Below are 22,500 nucleotides of genomic sequence, written 5' to 3' on the forward strand. Positions count from 1 at the left end.
GCGAGCAGAATTCCGGCATCTAAAACTGTCTTGGCCTCTTTGGACATCGTGCTGATACCTCATCTAGACAGTCATCCCATAAATGTATTTCGAAAGTCACAGAGGGATATATTAAAGGGCGATAGAGGTGATTTTGCATTCAAATTATTGTTACTCATTTTGACACTTTCTTTATATTTTTAGTTTGTAACCTCTCTGTGAGAAATGATATGCAAAAATATCCTTCGAGTCTTTCGTGAACGTGAAGTAGGTATTTCATGGATAAAATATATGTTTTGATTCGCCATTCATTATTTCATTGCAAAAATAAAGAAGCCTGTACGTAATCTACGTATAATCTCTAGTAGGAAATTGAATATTTATAATATAATGATTAGGTACATCTTGATAAATTGAGCCGTTTTTAATTTCTGACATTTATTGCAGCAATGAACGTTTCTTTATTCCTTTGGAGCTTAAATAATAGGCAAATACAAAAATATTATTGCTCGAATTAGCTTATGGGCCACTCTAATTACTGAATAAAAATGGGCGTGCGTTGCATACTCACGAAGATATTACAAGTAATGAACATTGCTGTTTTACAAATTTACAGCGGAACCTGATTCTCAAGCCGGAACTTCCTTTACACTGTATCTAAATTTTAGTTAAACTTGCCTCTGCCAATAAGAAAAATTTCAGTTAATTTTGAATCAAAATCAGTCTGGTCACCTGATATCAAATTGAGACTTGGACAACATTTTGAAGGCATCACTTAGGAGCGGATCTCGCAAAACTAAACTAACATACAATCAGTGTATCAATCGATCAAAAAGAAAACAAGTAAACAATGCGCCGAAGTTTCTCCGGCGCAATCGACTTTTCTACAGCCGTTACAGCGTATAATCACGGCCACCGAAAATAGATCTATCTTTCGATGGTCTGGGTATAATACTGTATGAGCCGCGGCTCATGAAACTTTAACCATGGCTCGGTGGTGGCCTGTCCTATATCGTTACCAGAAACACGATTATGGCTAACTTTAACTTTAAATAAAATAAAAACTAATGAGGCTAGAGGCTGTAATTTAGTAATTTGATGATCGGAGGTTGGATGACCAACATAGCAATTTGCAGCCCTCTAGCCTAAGTAGTTTTTAAGATCTGAGGGCGGACAAAAAAAGTAGGGACAGAATAAAGTGTAGACGGACAGACAAAGCAGGCACAATAGTTTCCTTTTACAGAAAACTAAAAACTGCAAAGCAATAACTTCCATTTAAGCTAGGTTAGCTTTATGTGTTTTATAGCTTCCTAACGAAATGGAACCCCGTTAAAATACTGGACAGTCAAACGCTAATAATTTTATTCCACTTAATTGGATGTAAATAAATATATTGTACAAAAATCCTCATACATCAACACGACTTTTTCTTGCACCTTTGTTGATAGAATGAATAAATTAAAATATGTTTGAATAAATAAATTACTTATCTCGCATACTGCATAATTCTCAAGGCTAAACACAGGAAAAAAATTGATGGGCAAATAATTTCTATATTGAATTTCTTTTAGTTTATAAAGAGAACGACAAAAATATTCATATTCATGCTGTGAAAGAACACGAGTTGTTGTAACAAATCAAAGCCAGGGTGGGGGAGAATTAAAAATTGAAATGTGGCCCCCCCCCCTCCCCCCGCGTCTCTTTCATCCAGAGATTTTGGATTATTTTTAGCAGTGTACGTTAACGTGAACTTTATTATGGCTCTCGTATTTTTGCGATCATTGCTTGTGAGCGAGGGCATAAAGAATGTCATTCTCTTACACATATAAATAGGAGCATCTATTGTTTTCAACACCATTATTGCCACCAGTAATAATAATAATAATAATAATAATAATAATAATAATAATAATAATAATAATAATAATAATAATAAAATATAAAAACTAAAAAAATAATAATAATAATATATAATAATAATAATATATATATATATATATAATATATATATATATGATCTATATTTTCTTTATATATATATATATATATTATGATCTCTCGAGATCGACAGGTTCTTTAAAAAACAAGCAGTTGAGCTGTAATGACTGACGAGAGGTGACAAACAAAGGACTGATGCAAAAAATACTAAAAAAAAGCCCTTAATATTAGTTTATTACAAATTAGTTATTTACATATTTACAGTGAGTCAAGGTTCTGGGTGGCGAAAACACACGAAATAATCATAACATAAATATAAACATAATTAATCAAAACTAAGTCAATATTTAAGATCAAAAACAGACGGCTCAAAATAGCGCTAAAGCATACAGTAGTAACAGCAATACATGAATGATATAATAAATGACACAGTGTGTAACAATCAGTAACAAACTCGAAATAGTCAACAAAATGACAAAACAACAGTAAAAGCAGGTAGCATAATGCAATTAAATGAACAGCGTAGCGGCATCACAGTGATATAAATTTTGCGAACGGGAGCACTAAACAATGAGGACTACAGTCCAATGCCGGACGATCAAGACAGATATCCCTATATACGTCCTCCTTCGATAACGACGACCATGACAGAGCCGACACGGCAACCATCTCGTCCTCAAACACTCTCCACTGCTGCTCTGCTGCCATGATGATCCTCAGGTACGATATGATGCTGCTACCCCAACTATCGCTGCTGCCTTGGACCACCAGTCGTTTCGCCCTCCAGAACCTATGACGAAGTTTGACGCCATCCAACAGACGTAACTCGCCAGTATAAAAACAAACATATATCGACAAACGATTGTTCTAACAATATATGTATATTATATATTATATTTATTTATGTATATATATATATATACAATATATATTATAAATATATATATATAGCATATGTATTCTATATATATATTTATATATGTATAATATATATATATATATATATATATATATATATATATATATATATATATATATATATATATATATATATATATATATAATATATCTATATATATATATATAAATTTCTGTCTCACATCAGGATCGAAAGTCTGTCAACTGAAAGGCAAGGGCGCTGCCTACTAGGCCATACAAATCTTAAAAGAAGTTGGAACCTGAGGGAAACTGTACCCAAGGAATTACCTGGGCAAGCTAACTGCTTGCATACCAGCGTGGTATGCAAGCAGTTAGCTCGCCCAGGTAATTCTATGGGTGCAGTTGCCCTCAGGTTCCAACTGCTTTTAAGACTTGTATGGCGTAGTGGCAGCGCCCTTGCCTTTCAATTGAAAGACCTGGTTCGATCCTGATATCGGTCAGAAATTTATTTCTGTTCCACACGTGATTGTATGTTGATTATATATATATATATATATATATATATATATATATATATATATATATATATATATATATATATATATATATATAATATATATATATATAAATAACTTATTCTTGCTTGCATCAGTATTTCCTTGCATTCAAGGAAACCTGGCTTTACAGTTTTTTTTAATGCATTTTCCTGTTTTATTTTTACATATCTTTTACTCGCCAGCCTCCGGAGAATTTACGAGAAAGAGTTTAGAACCAAAAATTGGTTGGCGTTCCTTAGTAGTTTTTCATCTCTCCAGCTCTTGCTCTTTGGTTGTAATATAGAATTTGTATGTGATGGTGTAATTTATTTGATAAATCGGAGATCAGATATAGAGAGTAAACCATTGTAAGGTAGAGTAAAGAGTAAGTGATGAAGAGAAAGGAGATTAGTAATATAAATAAAAAGGAAATAATCAGTGACTCATCCACCACAGGTTCTAAAACCAAGTTCAGGATATAGCAAATGCCGGGAATTGCCTCTTAAAGGAAATAAATGAGGACATTCTCTTTCTCTCTTTCAGATGCCAAAATTTCCAATGGAGAGATTGTATAAAAATATTGGAAAATAGGGAAGATAATGGGCCATATTAGTCACGTACAGCAGAGTTTTTGCTTGTCTCTAATGATTTTACTTTTCAGTAGAATAATCTCGAAAAAACTTTTTTTTTCGGTAAACACATTGAATGAGTAAACTATTTTTAACGATAATATGGCACTAAATTTAATAAAAATATTTTTCACATAAAAGATTATACTTTGATGTCGAGTAATCAGATAGAGCGACTTGAACGATTTTGGACTGATTATTTTTAGTACATCGGATTGTTTTAATATTAATAAAAAAAAAAGAACTATTAGCACTGTATCGTGAAATTCTAATTCGTTCTTTCTGACGAGGTTTTAATTAGGAATTGTAAATGTTAACTTCCTTTATTTTACTTTATTATTTTCACGTTTCCGATAATACAGGTTTTGCGTATTTTCTTATCGATGCTTAATATGGGAATATATCTTATTTTATTTTTTTATGGCAATTAATTTTTCTTTATTAAGCAATTATATTTATAATAAAAATACTTTACTGTGGGTTATCTCTTTGAGTTATTGCTTTTAGAAGTATACTCTAAAATTGCAATATGTATGCTTGTTTTACATAACCTCTGTTGTATTAAAAATATCATGCCAATTTTTATCCTCTTATTTTTAGTGTTTTCTTTTAATAAAAAAAGTTCTGTTTTTATAAAGTCACGTGCTCTTAAGAAATAGAAGTGTTTTCCGGTATGAAATCCCAGTTTATAAAGAAAATTTCTGTTTTCTTTTTCGAAAATACACGACGTCAGTTACTTCGTTTGTCATATCGGAAAGAATTGATTTTGGCGACATCTGAAAACAATTTAACTTCATCCTTTTCAACTGGGATGTATTTGAGTTTGCATTCTTTAAGTATCAGAATTTATCCTTCCTTCGGTTTATTAACTGTGAAGAAGTCAGTCCATAAAGAAAAGTAATAAACAGAGGAAGAAGAATAAGAAGAGCCGCCCCTGATATCCCGTTTAGGTTACCCGACCCTTCCGGATCTAGGTCACATTTTCTACCTGGTGACGGGATGAAAACTTCCTTGACGGAGCGTGTCACATTTTTCCGTGTAATGGAAAAACTTTTGATAAGTTAATGAAGTTTTTAGTTCCAATTTGGGCAAATGGCGAGCAGAGCTACAAGAGCTAAAAAAAAAAAAAAAAAAAAAAAAACTATTTTGGCCTGCTCCGGACTCCTCTTGTAGTTCATCTAATTAATATAACTCTAGAAATTTAGTTCTTCCGTGGCTTCACTGTCCCCTTCGGACTTTGTTGAATATTAATTTTAATTTTAATTTCATATTTTATTTGTAATTATTTTTGTAACTCTGGTGAGCAACTTGGTTATGGGTGAATTTTTCGCCCTGAAAATACTACATAAAATAAATTGTAGCTCTAGTTTATCAAACACATTTCAAGGGAAAAATTGTTATGTAATATGACTTTTTAATTTTATTTAAGAAAATATAAAAAGGATTTGGTAAAACGAGAAATTTTTTATAACATTAAATGTAACCAAACATTTGCTCTGGGTCATTTGTCAAGGTTTTGAAAACAACATTTCTTGATCTTCATTTTTTATTATTATTATTATTATTATTATTATTATTATTATTATTATTATTATTATTATTATTATTATTATTATTATTATTATCTAAAATGAGTAAATCTTCTTTAGGAAAAGAACCTAAATTTCAATTAATTTACAAAGAATAGAATGTCCATATGTAACAGTTTTTTCGGCGCAATCGAGTTTTCTGTACAGCGTATAATGCTGTATGAAACTTTCAACCACAGTTCATGAAACTCAGCCACAGTCCGGTGGTGGCCTTTGTTGTTGGTACCTATATCGGTGCCAGAAGTACGATTATGCCTAACTTTAACCCAAAATAAAATAAAAGCTAATGAGGCTAAAAGGCTGCAATTTGGTATGTTTGATGATTGGAAGGTGGATGATCAACATACCAATTTGCAGCCCTCTAGCCTCAGTGGTTTTTAAGACCTGAGGGCAGACAGAAAAAGTGCGGACGGACAGACAAAGCCGTCACAATAGTTTTCTCTTACAGGAAACGGAAACTGAGACGAAATTAGTAAGTAAACGTTACCAGTGATAAAACAACAAGCCAATAACTATATATTTAAACAACAACAAATTTAAATGGAAATGACAGTTTCAGTGCAATTTAAAATATAAAATGTGGTGTTTTTGGACTTGACAGAAAATATCCACAACCAACATCAGTGAAACCAATGGTAGATGCTGAGGTTGAGTCCCACGATTAGCTTCAGTGGTGTCTTGCAGGAATTTAGAGTCACCCTCCAAAAACACCATTTAGTAGTATTGCAGCCACTCTTAAAAAATTCATGAACTTCGGCTTCAGTAATAATGAAAGGAAAACTTCCGATGCTGGGCAATGGGACACCTCAAAGGAATACGTGTGCTAATGCTCTGCAAAGTAATTAGCACACACTAGTTCTTGGGATTCAACCGAAATCCTTTATCAGAAAAGGAAAGGTCCATTGGGCTATACAATCCGATAACTTTCGACTATGGGATCTAAACCAAAGGAGAAAAATATCCTTTATCAGAAAAATTAGGTTCTAAAGGAACCCATTCGCTGGAGCTGTCCGCATCCCAAAGATAAGGACCACTGTCGGATCCAGCATTATCCTAAATAGGAGAAAAATATTCCAAAAATAGTCGATGGATGAATTCGTTAGATCAGACTACCCTAGCAAGTCACGTATACACCCAAATTAACAAACCAAGTAACGGCAAACACACACACACAAACACACACACACACACAATACCCTTTCAACTTCGCAAGAACAGGTTAAAATTAGTAACAAATGGCAAGAATTTACGTAGTTCATCGCAAACATTATACAGCTTTTGAAAAACCAACACAGTTAACGTATGGTTTAATCAAACGCTGTAAATTTTATTCTGTGCATTTGCCTGTCAATAAATCTGCCGCGATTCGAACATCAACACGTGTTTCCCTTCGTTCCATTGTTGGCAGAATGAATAAACAGGAAGAAAAAAATTCAGTGAAAAAAAATCAACCGGAAATACCCATCAGTTGAATTTGTTTTCACTTCTGAAAAGACTGGTACAAATATTGATATTCATTGCAATAAAAAAAAAAACAGGCGTTGGTGTGATACGTAAAAGCCAGGCAGAGGGAAAATTAAAATTTAAAAAGCGTTCCACGTCCTTTTCATCCAAAAATTTCGAAAAAAATTTTTTCATTACGTGTATGTGCGAGAACGTGGGAGTTCGGTGGGTCCGTTTATTTGCTTTAACTTTCTGTTTAGGCATTAAATTTTTATGTGCATTACATACGAGTATATATGTGGTCATAAAGTCATAAAGGCACATGCGGCAATGTTGAGGCAATGATTATAATTCATTTACAGGTGCAACCTGTATGACAGGTGTTTACCATGAAACTGCTCTGAATCAAAGTATATCACATTCAGTGCGATACTTATTTGATTTGCGAAGTTATGAATGAGACCTTAATGAGGAAGGAAAACCCATACCAAGGCCATTCAAGTTGTACCCTGGAACGTTGTGGGTTAATGCCCTTAATTTCTAAAACTTCCGTCACAACTCTTTTAAGTGTTTGTGGCAAGTACCTGGTGTTTACCAGTCTAAATTCTTTGTTTATTTTACGCGAATTTACAACGTCAACACTTGCCAGTTCATCTTTCACCAAAAACAACCTGAAGGCCACATCCACTTCGTCTCAGTTCATTTGCTTTTTTTTTATACCCCTTTTTATTCTGCCGTGACTTTGCTTGAACTTTCATGGCTTTCCTTTCATGTGTCAGAAACACGTGTGTGTGCCAACTCACTTGATAAAAGACAAGGTTTGACGGCCTGAATTCCTCTGAAATCTCTCATGAAATCCTCAGTATATAGATTATTTTAGAAATTGTTGGTACTCTGAGCCAGGAGTTTTAAAAGGATTTATAATTGTGGTATCACATTTCAGAATGGCTGACAGTTTAGCTTTAAGACAATTTCTTGTTAATGTATATCGATTCTTCGTAATGCATGAGAATGCTTTAGAAGACTTCGACTAAGAATGAAGTGAAAAGTCTCGCTTTTCCTATATGCCAAGAATGACTAAGGACATTCTTGCCTCTTTTGGTAAATCCCCTCCCGTCATATAGGCTTGTTGCACACACACACACACACACACACACAGAGAGAGAGAGAGAGAGAGAGAGAGAGAGAGAGAGAGAGAGAGAGAAAGAATAGCAGTCACTGTCACATTTAATTTTCATCGAGGTTACGGTCATTCAGAAATAGAAATATCCTCACACTTGTTTGGTGGTCTTCGTTTAAGTGTCACTAAAATTCAGCCAAGTGAATAACTTTTTGGAGGATTTCCTTTGATCAAACTGACTCTAGAAACTCACTTATATTGTCAGATAAACAAAGCAAGTGACCGGTAAAACAACAGTATCAGTTACTGTTTGTAAGCAGAGGTTAGAGTGAATAACAAATGGAAAGAATTTACGTAGTTCAGCGCAAACGTCATCAAGCTACCGAATGAAAACTCACACAGTTACAGTATGGTTTAGCCAAATGCTGTAAATTCTGTTCTGTGCATTTGCCTGTCAATGAATCTGCAGCGATTCGAACATCAACACGTGCTTCCTTTTGCTGCATTATTGGCAGAATGAATAAACAGTAAGAAAAAATTCAGTGAAAAAAAATCAGGAGGAAATGTTGAATTTGTTTTAACTTCTGAAAAGACTGGCACAAATATTGATATTCATTACTATGAAAATTGAAAAATAAAAACAGGCGTTGCTGTGATATGTAAAAGTCACGCAGAGGGAAAATTAAAATTTAAAAATCGCTTTGCGTCCCTTTCATCCAAAGAGTTCGAAAACATTTTTGTCACTAAGTGTATGTGAGAGAGCGTGTGACCTGGGTGGGTCTGTTTATTTGCTTTAACTTTATTTTTATACATCAAATTTTTATATACATTGCATACGAGGACGAATGTGGTCAGAAAGGCACATGAGGAAATGTGCAGGAAACCATTATTAACGATTGTTATTCGTTTAAAGGTGCAGCCTGTATGACAGATGTTTACCATGCCATTGCTCTGAATCAAAATATATCGTATTCAGTGCAACACTTATTTTTTTTTATTTGCAAAGTTATGAATGAAACCTTAATGAGGAAGGAAAACCCACACCAGGCCCTTTAAGTTTTACCTGCGAACGTTGTGGGTTAATGCCCTTAATTTCTAAAACTTCCGTCGCAACTCTTTTAAGTGCTTGTGGCGTGAATCCAAAGTTTGCCAGTCTAAATTCATTCATTTATTCTACACGAATATACAGCGTCAACACTTACCTGTTCATCTTTCACCAAAAACAACCTGAATGCCACATCCACTTCGGCTCAATTCATTTGCATAATTTTTCTTTCGGCCACTGTTGTTTTTCTGCCGTGACTTTCCTTCAGTTTTCATGGCTTTTCTTTCGTGTGTCAGAAACACGTGTGTGTATGTCAGCTCACTTAAAAAAAAGGCAAGGTTTGACAGCCTTCTTTTCCCCAGGATTCTCTCATAAAGTCTCCAGTCGATCGATTATTTTGGGAATGTTTATATTAATAGCCAGGAGTTTTAGAAAGATTTATAACTGATATCACGTTTTAGAATCGCTGATATATTTGCTTTAAGAAAATTCTTGTTAATGGACGTAGCTTCCCGTATTACGTGAGAATGGCTTAACATACATGCTTCAAGAGACTTCGACTAAGAAATGAATGAAAATTCCCGCATTTCTTGTATTCCAAGACAGTCTTTATTCATAGGACACTTTATATTCCAAGACTGTCTTTATACATAGGTCACGATTTTATATTCCAAGACTGTCATTCATAGGACACCTCTTTCATATTCCAAGACCATCTTTATTCACAGGACACTTTTATATTCCAAGGCTGTCTTTATTCGCAGGACACTCTTTCATATTCCAAGACTCTTTATTCATAGGACACTTTCACATTCCAAGGCTGTATTTATTCACAAGACACTTTTATATTCCAAGGCTGTCTTTATTCATAGGACACTTTTTCATTTTCCAAGAGTGTCTTTATTCATAGGACACTCTTACATATTCTAAGGCTGTCTTTATTTATAGGACACTCTTTTATATTCCAAGACTGTCTTTATTCATAGGACACTCTTTCATATTCCAAGACTGTCTTTATTCATAGGACACTTTTATATTCCAAGACTGTCTTTATTCATAGGACACTCTTACATATTCTAAGGCTGTCTTTATTTATAGGACACTCTTTTATATTCCAAGACTGTCTAATCATAGGATACTATTTCATATTCCAAGACTGTCATTCATAGGACACCTCTTTTGTATTCCAAGACTATTTTTATTCATAGGGCACTTTTACATTCCAAGGCTGTCTTTATTCATAGGACACTCTTTTATATTCCAAGGCTGTCTTTATTCATAGGAGACTCTTTTATATTCCAAGACTTTTTATTCATAGGACACTTTTATATTCCAAGGCTGTCTTTATTCACAGGACACTCTTGCCTGCTCTAGTAAAGCTTTCCCGTGTTTTTCAGTGATAGAGACTTGTTAGAGAGAGAGAGAGAGAGAGAGAGAGAGAGAGAGAGAGAGAGAGAGAGAGAGAGAGAATAGTAGTCACTGTCGCATTTATTGTTCATGTGTTGCATAGAGGATGAGACTCTTCAAAAATAGAAACAACCTCACAATTGTTTCATGTTTTTCGGTGGAATGTCATTATTAATTAATAAATGTATATTGGTTGACAGAATTCTTGAAAGAAGGAATTAAAAATATTTCGTTAATTTTCTCAAGTTAACCGAATAAAACTTCATCACTTTACCTAGACACAGTTTTACTCATGCATTGGTTTTAGTTTTCTGTAAAAGAAAACTATTGTGCCAGCTTTGATTGTCTGTCAGCACTTTTTTCTGTCCTCACTTTTTCTGTCCGTCCTCAGATCTTAAAAACTACTGAGGCTAGAGGGCTGCAAATTGGTATGTTGATCATCCACCCTCCAATCATTAAACAAACCAAATTGCAGCCCTGTAGCCTCAGTAGTGTTTATTTTATTTAAGGTTAAAATTAGCCGTAATCATTGTCTCTGGCAACGATACAGGATAGGCCACTACCAGACCGTGGTTAAAGTTTCATGGGCCGCGGCTCATGCAGCATTATACCGAGACCACCGAAAGATACCTCTGTTTCGGTGGCCTAGATTATACGCTGTAGCGGCTGTAAAGAAAACTCGAGTGCGCCGAAGAAACTTCTACGCAACTTTTGCTTGTTTTCAGGTCGTATTGCTCAAAATGTTAAAGAATACGTCTGGATATATTTCAGCCGATTCATGATTCTTCTTTAATAATATTTTGTAACAGTTTCATTTTATTTGTTATTGCCATTACCAGTATTATCATGAATATCATTACATTATTAAATTGATTTTTTTAGGCTTTCGTCAATTCATTTCCAGATATATAAGAATTTTCATCTTCAATTTTTATTTTCATACTATCAATTAGAAGTGTGAAGAGTAACAATTAAAGCAAATTTAAAATTAAAACTTTACGTATTTGTGTTTAACTGTACCATAATCGTGAGGCATCCATATGATAACCTTGCTTCAAAGATGGCCATCGGATGCTGTCTGGTTAAGGGTCACGGGATTTTTACTCCCTACCTGCAGAAATTTCAGGTGAAATGGCTGGGGACTAGAAAGTGATATGTATTCCTTAACACTTAATTCTCCGTTGATCTCTCTTTCACCTAGGGTGCAATGTATCTTCCCCCAGTGCATACTCTTTTCACGTGTATTCAGGCTTTATACTTTGAATGCCCTAAAGGTCTTTGATATTTTTCATTTTAATCTCTTTCTGTATCTCAGCATTCAAGAAAATTCTTCCTTTCAGAACTGAATAAAATGGGTGAAAGCTTTTGCTGATAATGTTGTTTGAGGGTTTAAAACTTCAGAAGTTCTATTTATTTGGAAATTAATGTAAAACGCTTTTAACAAAACTCATTTCTTTTATATCAACTCATCAGATACAGCTAATTAGGTGATTTCGACTAGTATATTGATCGTACACCATAGTATTTCGAAATCTGCTTCTCTCTTTACGCAGTATTAAACGAGAATGTCAGAGGTGCTAAGAACGTTGCCTTCGTTGGAGGTGGAAGGGATAGACGCAGTAGTTTTTCTCTTTCCCAGAGCGTTTCCGGTAGTTTTTCTCTTTCCCAGAGCGTTTCCGGAAAATAAAGGGATGATTAGTTAGAGTAGGGAAGATCTGTTATTAAAGTAGCGAAGATCTCAGAAATAGTATCTACAAAGTGTGGAGGCGGTAGGATAGGGCTTAAGAGAGTTAAAAATGTAAGTAGGATGTGTATTTTTGTTTTTTTATTTTATTATCTACTGTAAGTGAGAAGATTTTATTTGATAAGACTTTTCGATTAATGCTACAGCTGAGAAAGCTACTAATATGAAAAAAGAAATGTAGGATTTATGAAGAGTATCCAGTTTCGTATTGGCCTAATTTGTCAGTTTTTTTTATATTCCCAGGCAAATTTACTTTCTTTTGCAAGGTCTGCTTTATTCTTGTTTGAAATTCATAAAAAATGAACCTTTCCATTTTGAATAATTTTTTTTTTTTTTGGAAGTCTAAGAGTCTTATGAAAGTAGGTTAGGGAAGAGGATGATCTCGAAACACTTGATGCAATAGATGTCGACTGCATTATTCTGTTAGTCGGATGATTGAGAGCGGCACTAAGTTCGGTAACTGCTAAAGTAAATAAAAATAGAAAACTGCTTGGTAAGGGACGCAGCCGGAACTAGAAATAGAAAACTGCTTGCTGAGGGACGCAGTCGGAGATAGAAATAGAAAATTGCTTGCTGAGGGACGCAGCCGGAAATAAAAATAGAAAACTGCTTGCTGAGGACGCAGCCGGAGATAGAAATAGAAAACTGTTGGTGAGGGACGCAGCCGGAGATAGAAATAGAAAACTGCTTGCTGAGGGACGCAGCCGGAAATAGAAATAGAAAACTGCTTGCTGAGGGATGCAGCAGAAATAGAAATAGAAAACTGCTAGCTGAGGGACGCAGCCGGAGATAGAAATAGAAAACTACTTGCTGAGGGACGCAGCTGGAGATAGAAATAGAAAACTGCTTGCTGAGGGACGCAGCCAGTGATAGAAATAGAAAACTGCTTGCTGAGGGACGCAGCCGGTGATAGAAATAGAAAACTGCTTGCTGAGGGACGCAGCCGGAGATAGAAATAGAAAACTGCTTGCTGAGGGACGCAGCCGGCGGTAGAAATAGAAAACTGCTTGCTGAGGGACGCAGCTGGAATAGAGAAATGCGCAGATTTAGCCAAGAAGAAAGAATTATTTGGTATGTAATCAGACACCTCTTTACATACTACACGAAAGAAGAATGTGCATTTGGAAGTAAATATTCCTCAGATGATTTGTCTCAGCAGATCATTCTAGCTTCCATCCCCTTTAATGTTTTGTTGTATACATTTACTGGGATGTGTTTACATTTGTTTACTGAAATTTTATAAAGCCTTTCTAAAGGTGTCTTGCAGAAATCTCTCCCTCTAGTGCTGTAGGTGTTATCATAGCGAAAACATTTTGTCTCAATCTAAAATAACGAATCTCCTAACGCTGTAAGTTCCTCTATGCCCAGTTCTGACGGTTAATTTGTTCAGTGGAAATAAAAACACATTCACGTGAAAAAACAACCAGCGATTCATGATAGGCAGGATTTTATGCTTCTCCTCACTTTTTAAGATGAAAAATGGCTATTCATTACGAATGCCCCACTTTTACTTCCCATGTATCATAACTCGTCCCTTCCCCGAAAAATTAATATATAACCAAAATAACTCACGAGGGAAAAGAACCGCGATTAGAAACGATATTTCGGAGTTTTTATTCGTGGACTTTTAAAAATAGACTTTTTTTTTTTACTCTCATCTTGTCTTTGATGCAGGGAACGTCCCCACTCAGAATTAAAGATCACGTCAATAGACTGGAAGGGAAAAATAAAGCGATAAATCTTTTCTATTTTATGCTGTTCTGCTGGTTATAATTCTTTTTTTTTTTTATCTTTTATTTATACGAAAGGCTTCGTTTCATATGGGAGTGTAAGCTTTTGCGTGCGAGAGTTGCGCGCACGAGAGGTGATGTCTGAGATGTAAGGTGTTTGATAGAATACGTAATGACCAACAGCCTTGGTCGGAAGGTGGGGATGGATAGGAAGTTATGCAGTATGCACGCACTCATGACTGGAATCTGATTTGATTTATCTGGCTGTCTATCTGTACCCACATGCGTACGCACGCACGTACACACGCGCGCGCGCACACACACACATATATGTATATGTTTATGCATATATATATTATATATATATGTGTGTATGAATAATTTTTCATACACATATATGCTTGTGTGTGTGCATAGTGTGTGAGTTTGCACATGCACCTAAATAATAATGCCATCTTCCTTGAAACTATTTTTGTCATATAATATATTCGGTTTTCGGCGATAGTTTTTCCGTAAATTGTTTGTTGAAACAAGATTTTATAGATGTTAATAAAATTCTATTTTGAAAGCCTCAAGTACGGAATTACCAGAAATTAACCAAGTTTGGCTATTAAGCAGTAATATTGACTATCTCTCATAAATGATAGGTCAAAGTCTCCATGGGCATTATAATTTTTTGAGATGTCAGTACCGTTTCTAATATAAACATCCTGTTTATTTCGCCTCAGTTTCTGATAAAAACGATTTTCAAAACAGAGGTCCTTCATTCCTCACACCGCTGGTCTGTGGAAGCTTCCCTGAGGATGTCTTGCGACTGGAACTTCGAAAGTTCAAGCGAAGATGCAGTGCGTTACTACCCTAAAGGAATTCTTTTTGCATATTAATAATTTACACACACTTTTATCTCTTTATATTTATTAAATTGCTAATTTATTTTTCCTTTTTTAACAACTGATCTTCTTCTGCATTTCCCATTACCTTCTGTTACTTCATTCTAATGCACACCATGTTCTTTGGAAGGTTGAAATTCAAGGCAATGGCCCCTGTGGGCTTGTTCCATAATGATAGAGTTCATCTCATGAATAATAATAATAATAATAATAATAATAATAATAATAATAATAATAATACACATGCTGTTAAGTACGCTTAGTTTACTTGACAATCCACCGTTGTTTCGCTAAATCGATACTGAGACAACGCAACTCCCGGTGAAACAAGACTTTCCACGCCAGGCGAGAAGCGCAGAGAACACGGGCTCTTTCTAATGTGATCAAAGGTGCTTGTAATTGACGCGTCACCGTCCTTAGGTCCTCACATCGATGTCCTGGGTCTAGTCGGTTCCTTTCATGTAATGTGATGTAGCTCTTGCTAGTCTCTTCCTTTAACCCTCTCTCTCTCTCTCTCTCTCTCTCTCTCTCTCTCTCTCTCTCTCTCTCTCTCTCTCTCTCTCTCTCTCTCTCTCTAGGAAATTTACCTTCTCGTCTTCTCCTTCTTCCTTAACTTGCTCTCTCTCTCTCTCTCTCTCTCTCTCTGAAATTTATCTTCTCATTCTCCCCTTCCTCCACTTCCTCTCTCTCTCTAGGAAATTTACCTTCTCGTCTTCTCCTTCTTCCTTAACTTCTCTCTCTCTCTCTCTCTTTGAAATTTATCTTCTCATTCTCCCCTTCCTCCACTTCCTCTCTCTCTCTCTCTCTATGAAATTTACCTTGTCGTCTTCTTCTTACTTAACTTGCTCTCTCTCTCCCTGAAATTTATCTTCTCTCTCTCTCTCTCTCTCTCTCTCTCTCTCTCTCTCTCTCTCTCTCTCTCTCTCTCTCTCTGATTAACCTCTCTCTCTCTCTCTCTCTCTCTCTCTCTCTCTCTCTCTCTCTCTCTCTCTCTCTGATTAACCCGATCAGAATACCATCATCCGGAGCGCATAATGATGAGGGCTAATTACACCAATTAGTAGCCAGTTGTGCTTCTCCGTCTCATTGGCTACAGAGGCCAATAAACCGATACCCCGCAGAAGAGATTACATCCTCAAAGGAAGCGAGATCTCGGAACTGAGGGACCTCTCTCTCTCTCTCTCTCTCTCTCTCTCTCTCTCTCTCTCTCTCTCTCTCTCTCTCTCTCTCCCTAATAAGCTCCTTGGAAAGACCCTTTCATGGAACAGGATTTGACAGAGAGAGAGAGAGAGAGAGAGAGAGAGAGAGAGAGAGAGAGAGAGAGAGAGATGAGGGGGGAGCCGGTATACGTTTTCTAGACGAAACGAAAAGTGAGAGCAAGGGATAAGGGAGAATAGGTATAACGTATTCATGAGAGAGAGAGAGAGAGAGAGAGAGAGAGAGAGAGAGAGAGAGAGAGATGGGTAGGGGAAACCGGTATACGTCTTCTAGAGAAAGAGTGAGAGGGAGTGATAAGGGAGAACAGGTATAACATACTCGTGAGAGAGAGAGAGAGAGAGAGAGAGAGAGAGAGAGAGAGAGAGAGAGAGAGGGTAAATAGCACATTTTCGACCTCATCATCCGCCTCTGCCACCACCACCACAGTATTTGAGTGTCCTCTTTTCGAAAGTTGTCTGTCAATGGAGAGGAGCGGTATGATGATGGAATGTGCAGAGTGGCATTTCAATAACTTTATTTTTGACCCGAGTTTTGTCAAATTGGCCGGCGATATTAATAGTTGGTCTGTGTTGGCCGACGTGGCTGAATGACACAGGACACCTTTGATCAGGAGTCATGCAAATATATGGCATCGGTTCTTGTTTAATAATAAAACAACCGTATTTCATTAACAGAGATCCAGAACGGAAAAATTTGCAGAGGCCTTTTGTGTTACAAACGGTTTTTTTTTTTATTTCCTTTGAATGCGCTTTCCTAATGAAAATAGTACTCGATTGCGTCAATATCAGTCTGAAAACATGCATTGCGTTTCCTTGACCTCATTTTTCAGTTGAATACATCAGGTCAGGGTGGGCCATCAGAATGACCATGTGTGTGTGTATATACTGTATATATATATATATATATATATATATATATATATATATATATATATATATATATATATATATATATATATATATATATATATATATATATATATATATATATATATATATATATATATATATATATATATATATATATATATATATATATATATATATATATAAATTATATATATATATATATATATATATATTAATAAATATATATATATATATATATATATATATATATATATATATATATATATATATATATATATATATATATATATATATATATATATATATATATATATATATAAGCATTAAGCTACAGACGTTCTTTAATATCCAGTTCGCTCTATCTCGGGAATATTTTCATATATGTTATCCGAAGGGGAATTTTTTAGCTGGTCGTGTGGTTAATTTCGCGTCACTGTAGTCCTGAGTTCTTGTCCTTGGTGGTTCGAGCCCACGAGACGACGAACTTATTATCAACTAAAAAATTCCCCTTCAGGTAACATACAGTATATGAAAATATATTATTTCCGAAGTAGAGCGAATTAGATATTGAAGGACGTTTGTAGCTTAATGCTTGTAATGAATCACGGTGATGTGATAAAATTCATTCATACACACACACACACACACACACACACACATATATATATATATATATATATATATATATATATATATATATATATATATATATATATATATATATATATATATATATATATATATATATATATATATATATATATATATATAGAGATAACATGAATTCAAATCATGACTATTCACATGTGCGATCAAAGCATAATAATTTTATTCTAGTCCAGTAGATATTGATGGAGGGTAAAACAATAGTGGTGATGTAAGAGCCATGTGCGCCTATGCATCGGTCATCTCTTTTGTGGAGCCCATTGTTATTTCAGTTATGAATGCGATAAATCATTTAAAAAGCATATGTCATTATTATAATTATTGCTATTATCTCAACATCCAAATTCGGGGCACAATAGCACCATGATGGGAAACAAAAGTCACGATGCGCGATCTAAGTCACTATTTCATTTGACAAAGCGCTGATTGAAAACAGTGATTTAAAAAAACGAAAAAATAAACTGCAGTTTGGGTTCAAGCGTACTTTGGACCTACGCTCACCAGCCCATATTTGTTACTATTATTATTATTATTATTATTATTATTATTATTATTATTATTATTATTATTATTATTATTATTATTATTACAGTGCACAAGCTTAAAATAATAAAATTTACCGATTTTACTTCTACACTTCTAACAGATTGTTTATTATTATCAATATTATTGGAGAAAACACGCCACAGTTGCGACTATTATTATTATTATTATTATTATTATTATTATTATTATTATTATTACTGTGCAAAAAGTTGCAATGTCACAATTTCACCAATATCTGCATGTGAATTAAGTTGTCTGAATTACTTGAACAATTCTGAGAGATTTTTTATTGTCAGTATTATCGGAGAAAACAATCCACAGTTACTTTATTATTATTGTTATTATTATTATTATTATTATTATTATTATTATTACTACTACTAACAAACTCTGCGAACTAAACCGTCACATAACTTTAAGGTGAACAGTTTATTTGATAACGCTGTGCGTGGGAGTCAACACAATGAAAGCGTGTGATGTCGACGAACAAATGAAAAAACACGAATGTACACCTGTTCACCGTTAAAGGGGCTGGAACGTCGATTTGCATATTTTGTCCGCCGGACGTTCAGAGGACACAAAGGGTCATTATATGACAACATTATTATTATCGTTATGACATTTGTATTTGTTGTTTTTGATAATGGAGTTTCTGTTTTTTGGAAGATTGGCAAATCTGAAGGTTTGTGGATTTATTAAAAATTTGAGTTGTGAGATCACTAATAGGTGTTATTTTTAAGAGACCATTGATAGATGTTATCGTTCCTAACCTCCTTATACAATTTAAATTTCGTGAGCTAATAGTTTGGTGCTAACAAAATTACAGGCTATTTCCAAATATGGAAAATTTAGACCGAACCACATGAAATATTCGCTTATTATGGAGAGAGAGAGAGAGAGAGAGAGAGAGAGAGAGAGAGAGAGAGAGAGAGAGAGAGAGAGAGAGAGAGAGAGAAACGGGGAAGGATTCCATGTGGTACATTTTAGTTTATATCAATAGATCGATAGACACACACAAACACACACACATACACACACACACACACACACACACACACACACAGGGCATCTCATTTTCCATTGCGTGAAAACATGAACATAATTTCCAGCATCAGGCGAACTAGAAAACGTCACTCATGGTAATGAAAGCCCTTCGAAAGGGAAAATGTTCGAACATTGGTAACATTTATTGCTCTTTAGTCAGCTTGGTTGACAGCCATTGTGGGCCAAATTAGTTGATGGTGGCAATCAATCATGGTTACTGGCAGTTTTAACATAATATATGATGATGAATTTGGCTCCGTTTCTTTATACGTTTCATTTAACTGACGGAACGGGAGTTAAATGTTACCATTCAACTTTATTCCCAGTTTAGCCATTCCTCATCTAAAACATACTGCAGGTAAAATAAATGACTGAAACTGATGAGATTAACAGAATGACAAATGTTCTTGAGGATGTGTGAAAACATCGATTGAAACTTTATTATTATTATTATTATTATTATTATTATTATTATTATTATTATTATTATTATTATTATTATTATTATTACTGATAAACGCAAACCTTCTATTCCCCAGAAAGAAGGTTTATGTAGCTGAGTGGATAAAGTGTTCGCATAGCGAATCACAGGTTAGAGGTTCAGATTTCAAAATTGGAATGATTTGCTTTGCCATCTTCTAGAGTGCTTGCATAAAATGCATTATTAATATTATAACGAAACATTCAGATAGAGCAAGTCAGAAGACCATTAATTTCAAAGTATAATTTTACTTGAAAAAAGCAGAGTAGCCAAAGAACACCAGAGGTGATTCAGCAAACAAATAGCAGAAACAAGAATGCAAGTCAGAACAACAAAAGCACAGTGCTTTAAAGTAATATTTTAGCCTGTTTCAAACTTAATGCACATTGCCATCAAGGAGACATTGCCACAGTTGAGCAGCAAAAGGACGTCTTGTAGTTGGAAGAGAGACAAAGTGGAACTTAAACAAAATCTGGAAGCTGGCGCTCTTTTTAAAGAGTTGCACCAATTGGTTCTTGGTGCGCAGGTGTTAACGTCATTAAAGGAGACTGTGCAAATCATTTTTGGCAGATGGGAGAACTGAATATCATCTGCCAGTGACCTAGAACATAATAACTGCCGTTGGGAAAAGGGAAAGTACCTTTCGAACAATCCTGTGCAAGAGATAAAGACCCTGGGAAGCTGATGACATTGCGAGAGTAATACACTATTCAAATGCACCTAGACAGAGGGATGGAACATGTGGCATTTAAATCATCATTTCTGCAGATATGGGAAGCCATATGCACGGAATCTATAGCCACAGCCAACGATTCTGTAGGTTTCGTTACTGAGCACCCGATTTTTTAATGGTAGGTTGCCTCTGCACGATAATGAGATCTTCAGATTCGTTGACTGTAGTTTTAGTTTCCTGGTAACATTAGATGATATGCCATTTAAGTGTTGTGATAAAAGAAAGATATGAGTCGGAGGTACAGCTCGATTTAAAAGACTTTCCTTGGTGTAATGTAAATCAGTTGACAATTTTCATTCATAAGGTCTTTTCTATTATTCGTATTGCTTCTACAATTCTTACCGTCACTGGTTCCAAGGATTTTCAATTACGGTAGTTACTCTGCAGATGTCAAATAATAATTTTCGAGTAAAAAACTTATCTGGCAACGCTAGTTTTAGTAGCCGAGTAAATGATATCCATAGTAGGGTTGGAAGTGTAAATATTCCTCTTGAATATCGTTGACCACCCGTAAATCTAGAGCAAATTGAGTTCAAACAAATGTATAAAAGACAAGGATTTTCCATATTGTTGATGGCTTATATAATTAAAAATTCTTATTAGAGGTCTTATTTAGTTTGCACGATATTTTTGGCTTTAATGAAAGTTGTTACTGCCATTGACATATGAAAATTCCTCTTTGTTCAGTAAGTACGAAGTTATACATTCTTTTATTTTTCTTTTCAGGTCATGGAGAAGTGGGAGCCAACGTGTGTTTGTGATCTGGCTATAAGGCTCTAGAATATTAAAACAAGAGTTACTGTGATGGACTGAACTAATTACTAATCACCATTCACCCATACTAAAATAATTGATAATACTAAAATAATTTAAAGTTGTAGAATTTTTTTGTCAGTCCTCGAAAGACGATGCAGGTTAAAAATTGTCAGTGACCGCACGTGATTTGGAGTATTATAAAGTGTAATTAGAAAAGAGTAAGGAAACTTCTGAAAAGAGTGTAAACTATAGAATAATTGAAAAACTGAGAATTTTAATTGTATGTTACAACCATTATGGAAATATATAAGAATTCTTATTGTGTCCACGTAGCTCGTCACATGGTAGTCAGCAACAGTTAAAGCAAGCAAGATCCCACAGCACAGGAGACTGCTGATGGCACAGCCATCTTCATTTGCCTTTCCCCGCTTGATACCACTGGCACTTTAAACCATCTATGGCAAGGAGTTCGACGAATGGTCGTCCAACCAGCATGTCAGCATCAAACGGAAGCCGTAGCGACGGCGGTCACGGCAAGGGGACCAGCGGGGGCGCCTCGGGCAACAGCAAGAAGAAAAAGAAATTCGGCGTCTTTACCAAGACCAGTCTGCCCAACCTGAAGGAGAACTCGAGGGCTGAGTTGCTGAGCCCCTGCAGCGACGAGGTTCCTTCCCCGAAGGACCTCAGTGGTAGTGGGGAGGTCCTGACCATACCGACTTCGGCGTCGTCGCCTTCCCCGACGGCCTTCCTCCCGGAGGCTTTCCTTACTGATGCCAGCGTCAGGAAGGATCTCACGTGCTGTAATGGCACCACTCCCAATGGAGTCAAGATACACAGGACTCACAGGTAAGTGCAGTATTTTCCCATTGTTTTCGTTTACCCCTGTGACAAAGTGATCCATCTATCTATCTATCTATCTGTCTATCTGTCTGTCTATCTATCTATCTATCTATCTATCTATCTGTCTATCTATCTATCTATCTATAGTAGAAAAGGAAAGACCGCAGAAACGCTCACAGGTGCTGTATGTACATTTATTATCAGTCACCGTTTCGTGACCCATGGTCACATCTTAAGAACATCTATACTTTTGTCATGGTTACTTATATTGGAAATTTCGGGATTAGACAGCCTATTTATCTATCTTTATCTATCTACATACTAAACTTACATTTTTGCGAACGTTTTGTGTGAATCAACAACCCTTATCGAGGCAGTGTATAATTTCTCCCATCCTCACTATGTTCAGTTCATTTTA

At 35.3% G+C, this 22,500-nt stretch overlaps 1 protein-coding gene across 2 annotated transcripts in view; it reads left to right on the forward strand.

Annotated features, from left to right (window-relative positions):
• LOC136829387 (endothelin-converting enzyme homolog) overlaps positions 1-22,500 on the forward strand; it is a 620,087-nt gene that overhangs the window by 230,743 nt on the left and 366,844 nt on the right. For both annotated transcript variants that reach the window (XM_067087871.1, XM_067087872.1), the window contains exon 3: positions 21,213-22,088. In XM_067087871.1, the coding sequence (XP_066943972.1) occupies positions 21,700-22,088 (389 nt within the window). In that variant the 5' untranslated portion in view covers positions 21,213-21,699. The remainder of the gene's footprint in view (positions 1-21,212; positions 22,089-22,500) is intronic.

Source organism: Macrobrachium rosenbergii, chromosome 44, assembly GCF_040412425.1.
Source record: "Macrobrachium rosenbergii isolate ZJJX-2024 chromosome 44, ASM4041242v1, whole genome shotgun sequence".
Taxonomy (NCBI): Eukaryota; Metazoa; Arthropoda; class Malacostraca; order Decapoda; family Palaemonidae; genus Macrobrachium; species Macrobrachium rosenbergii.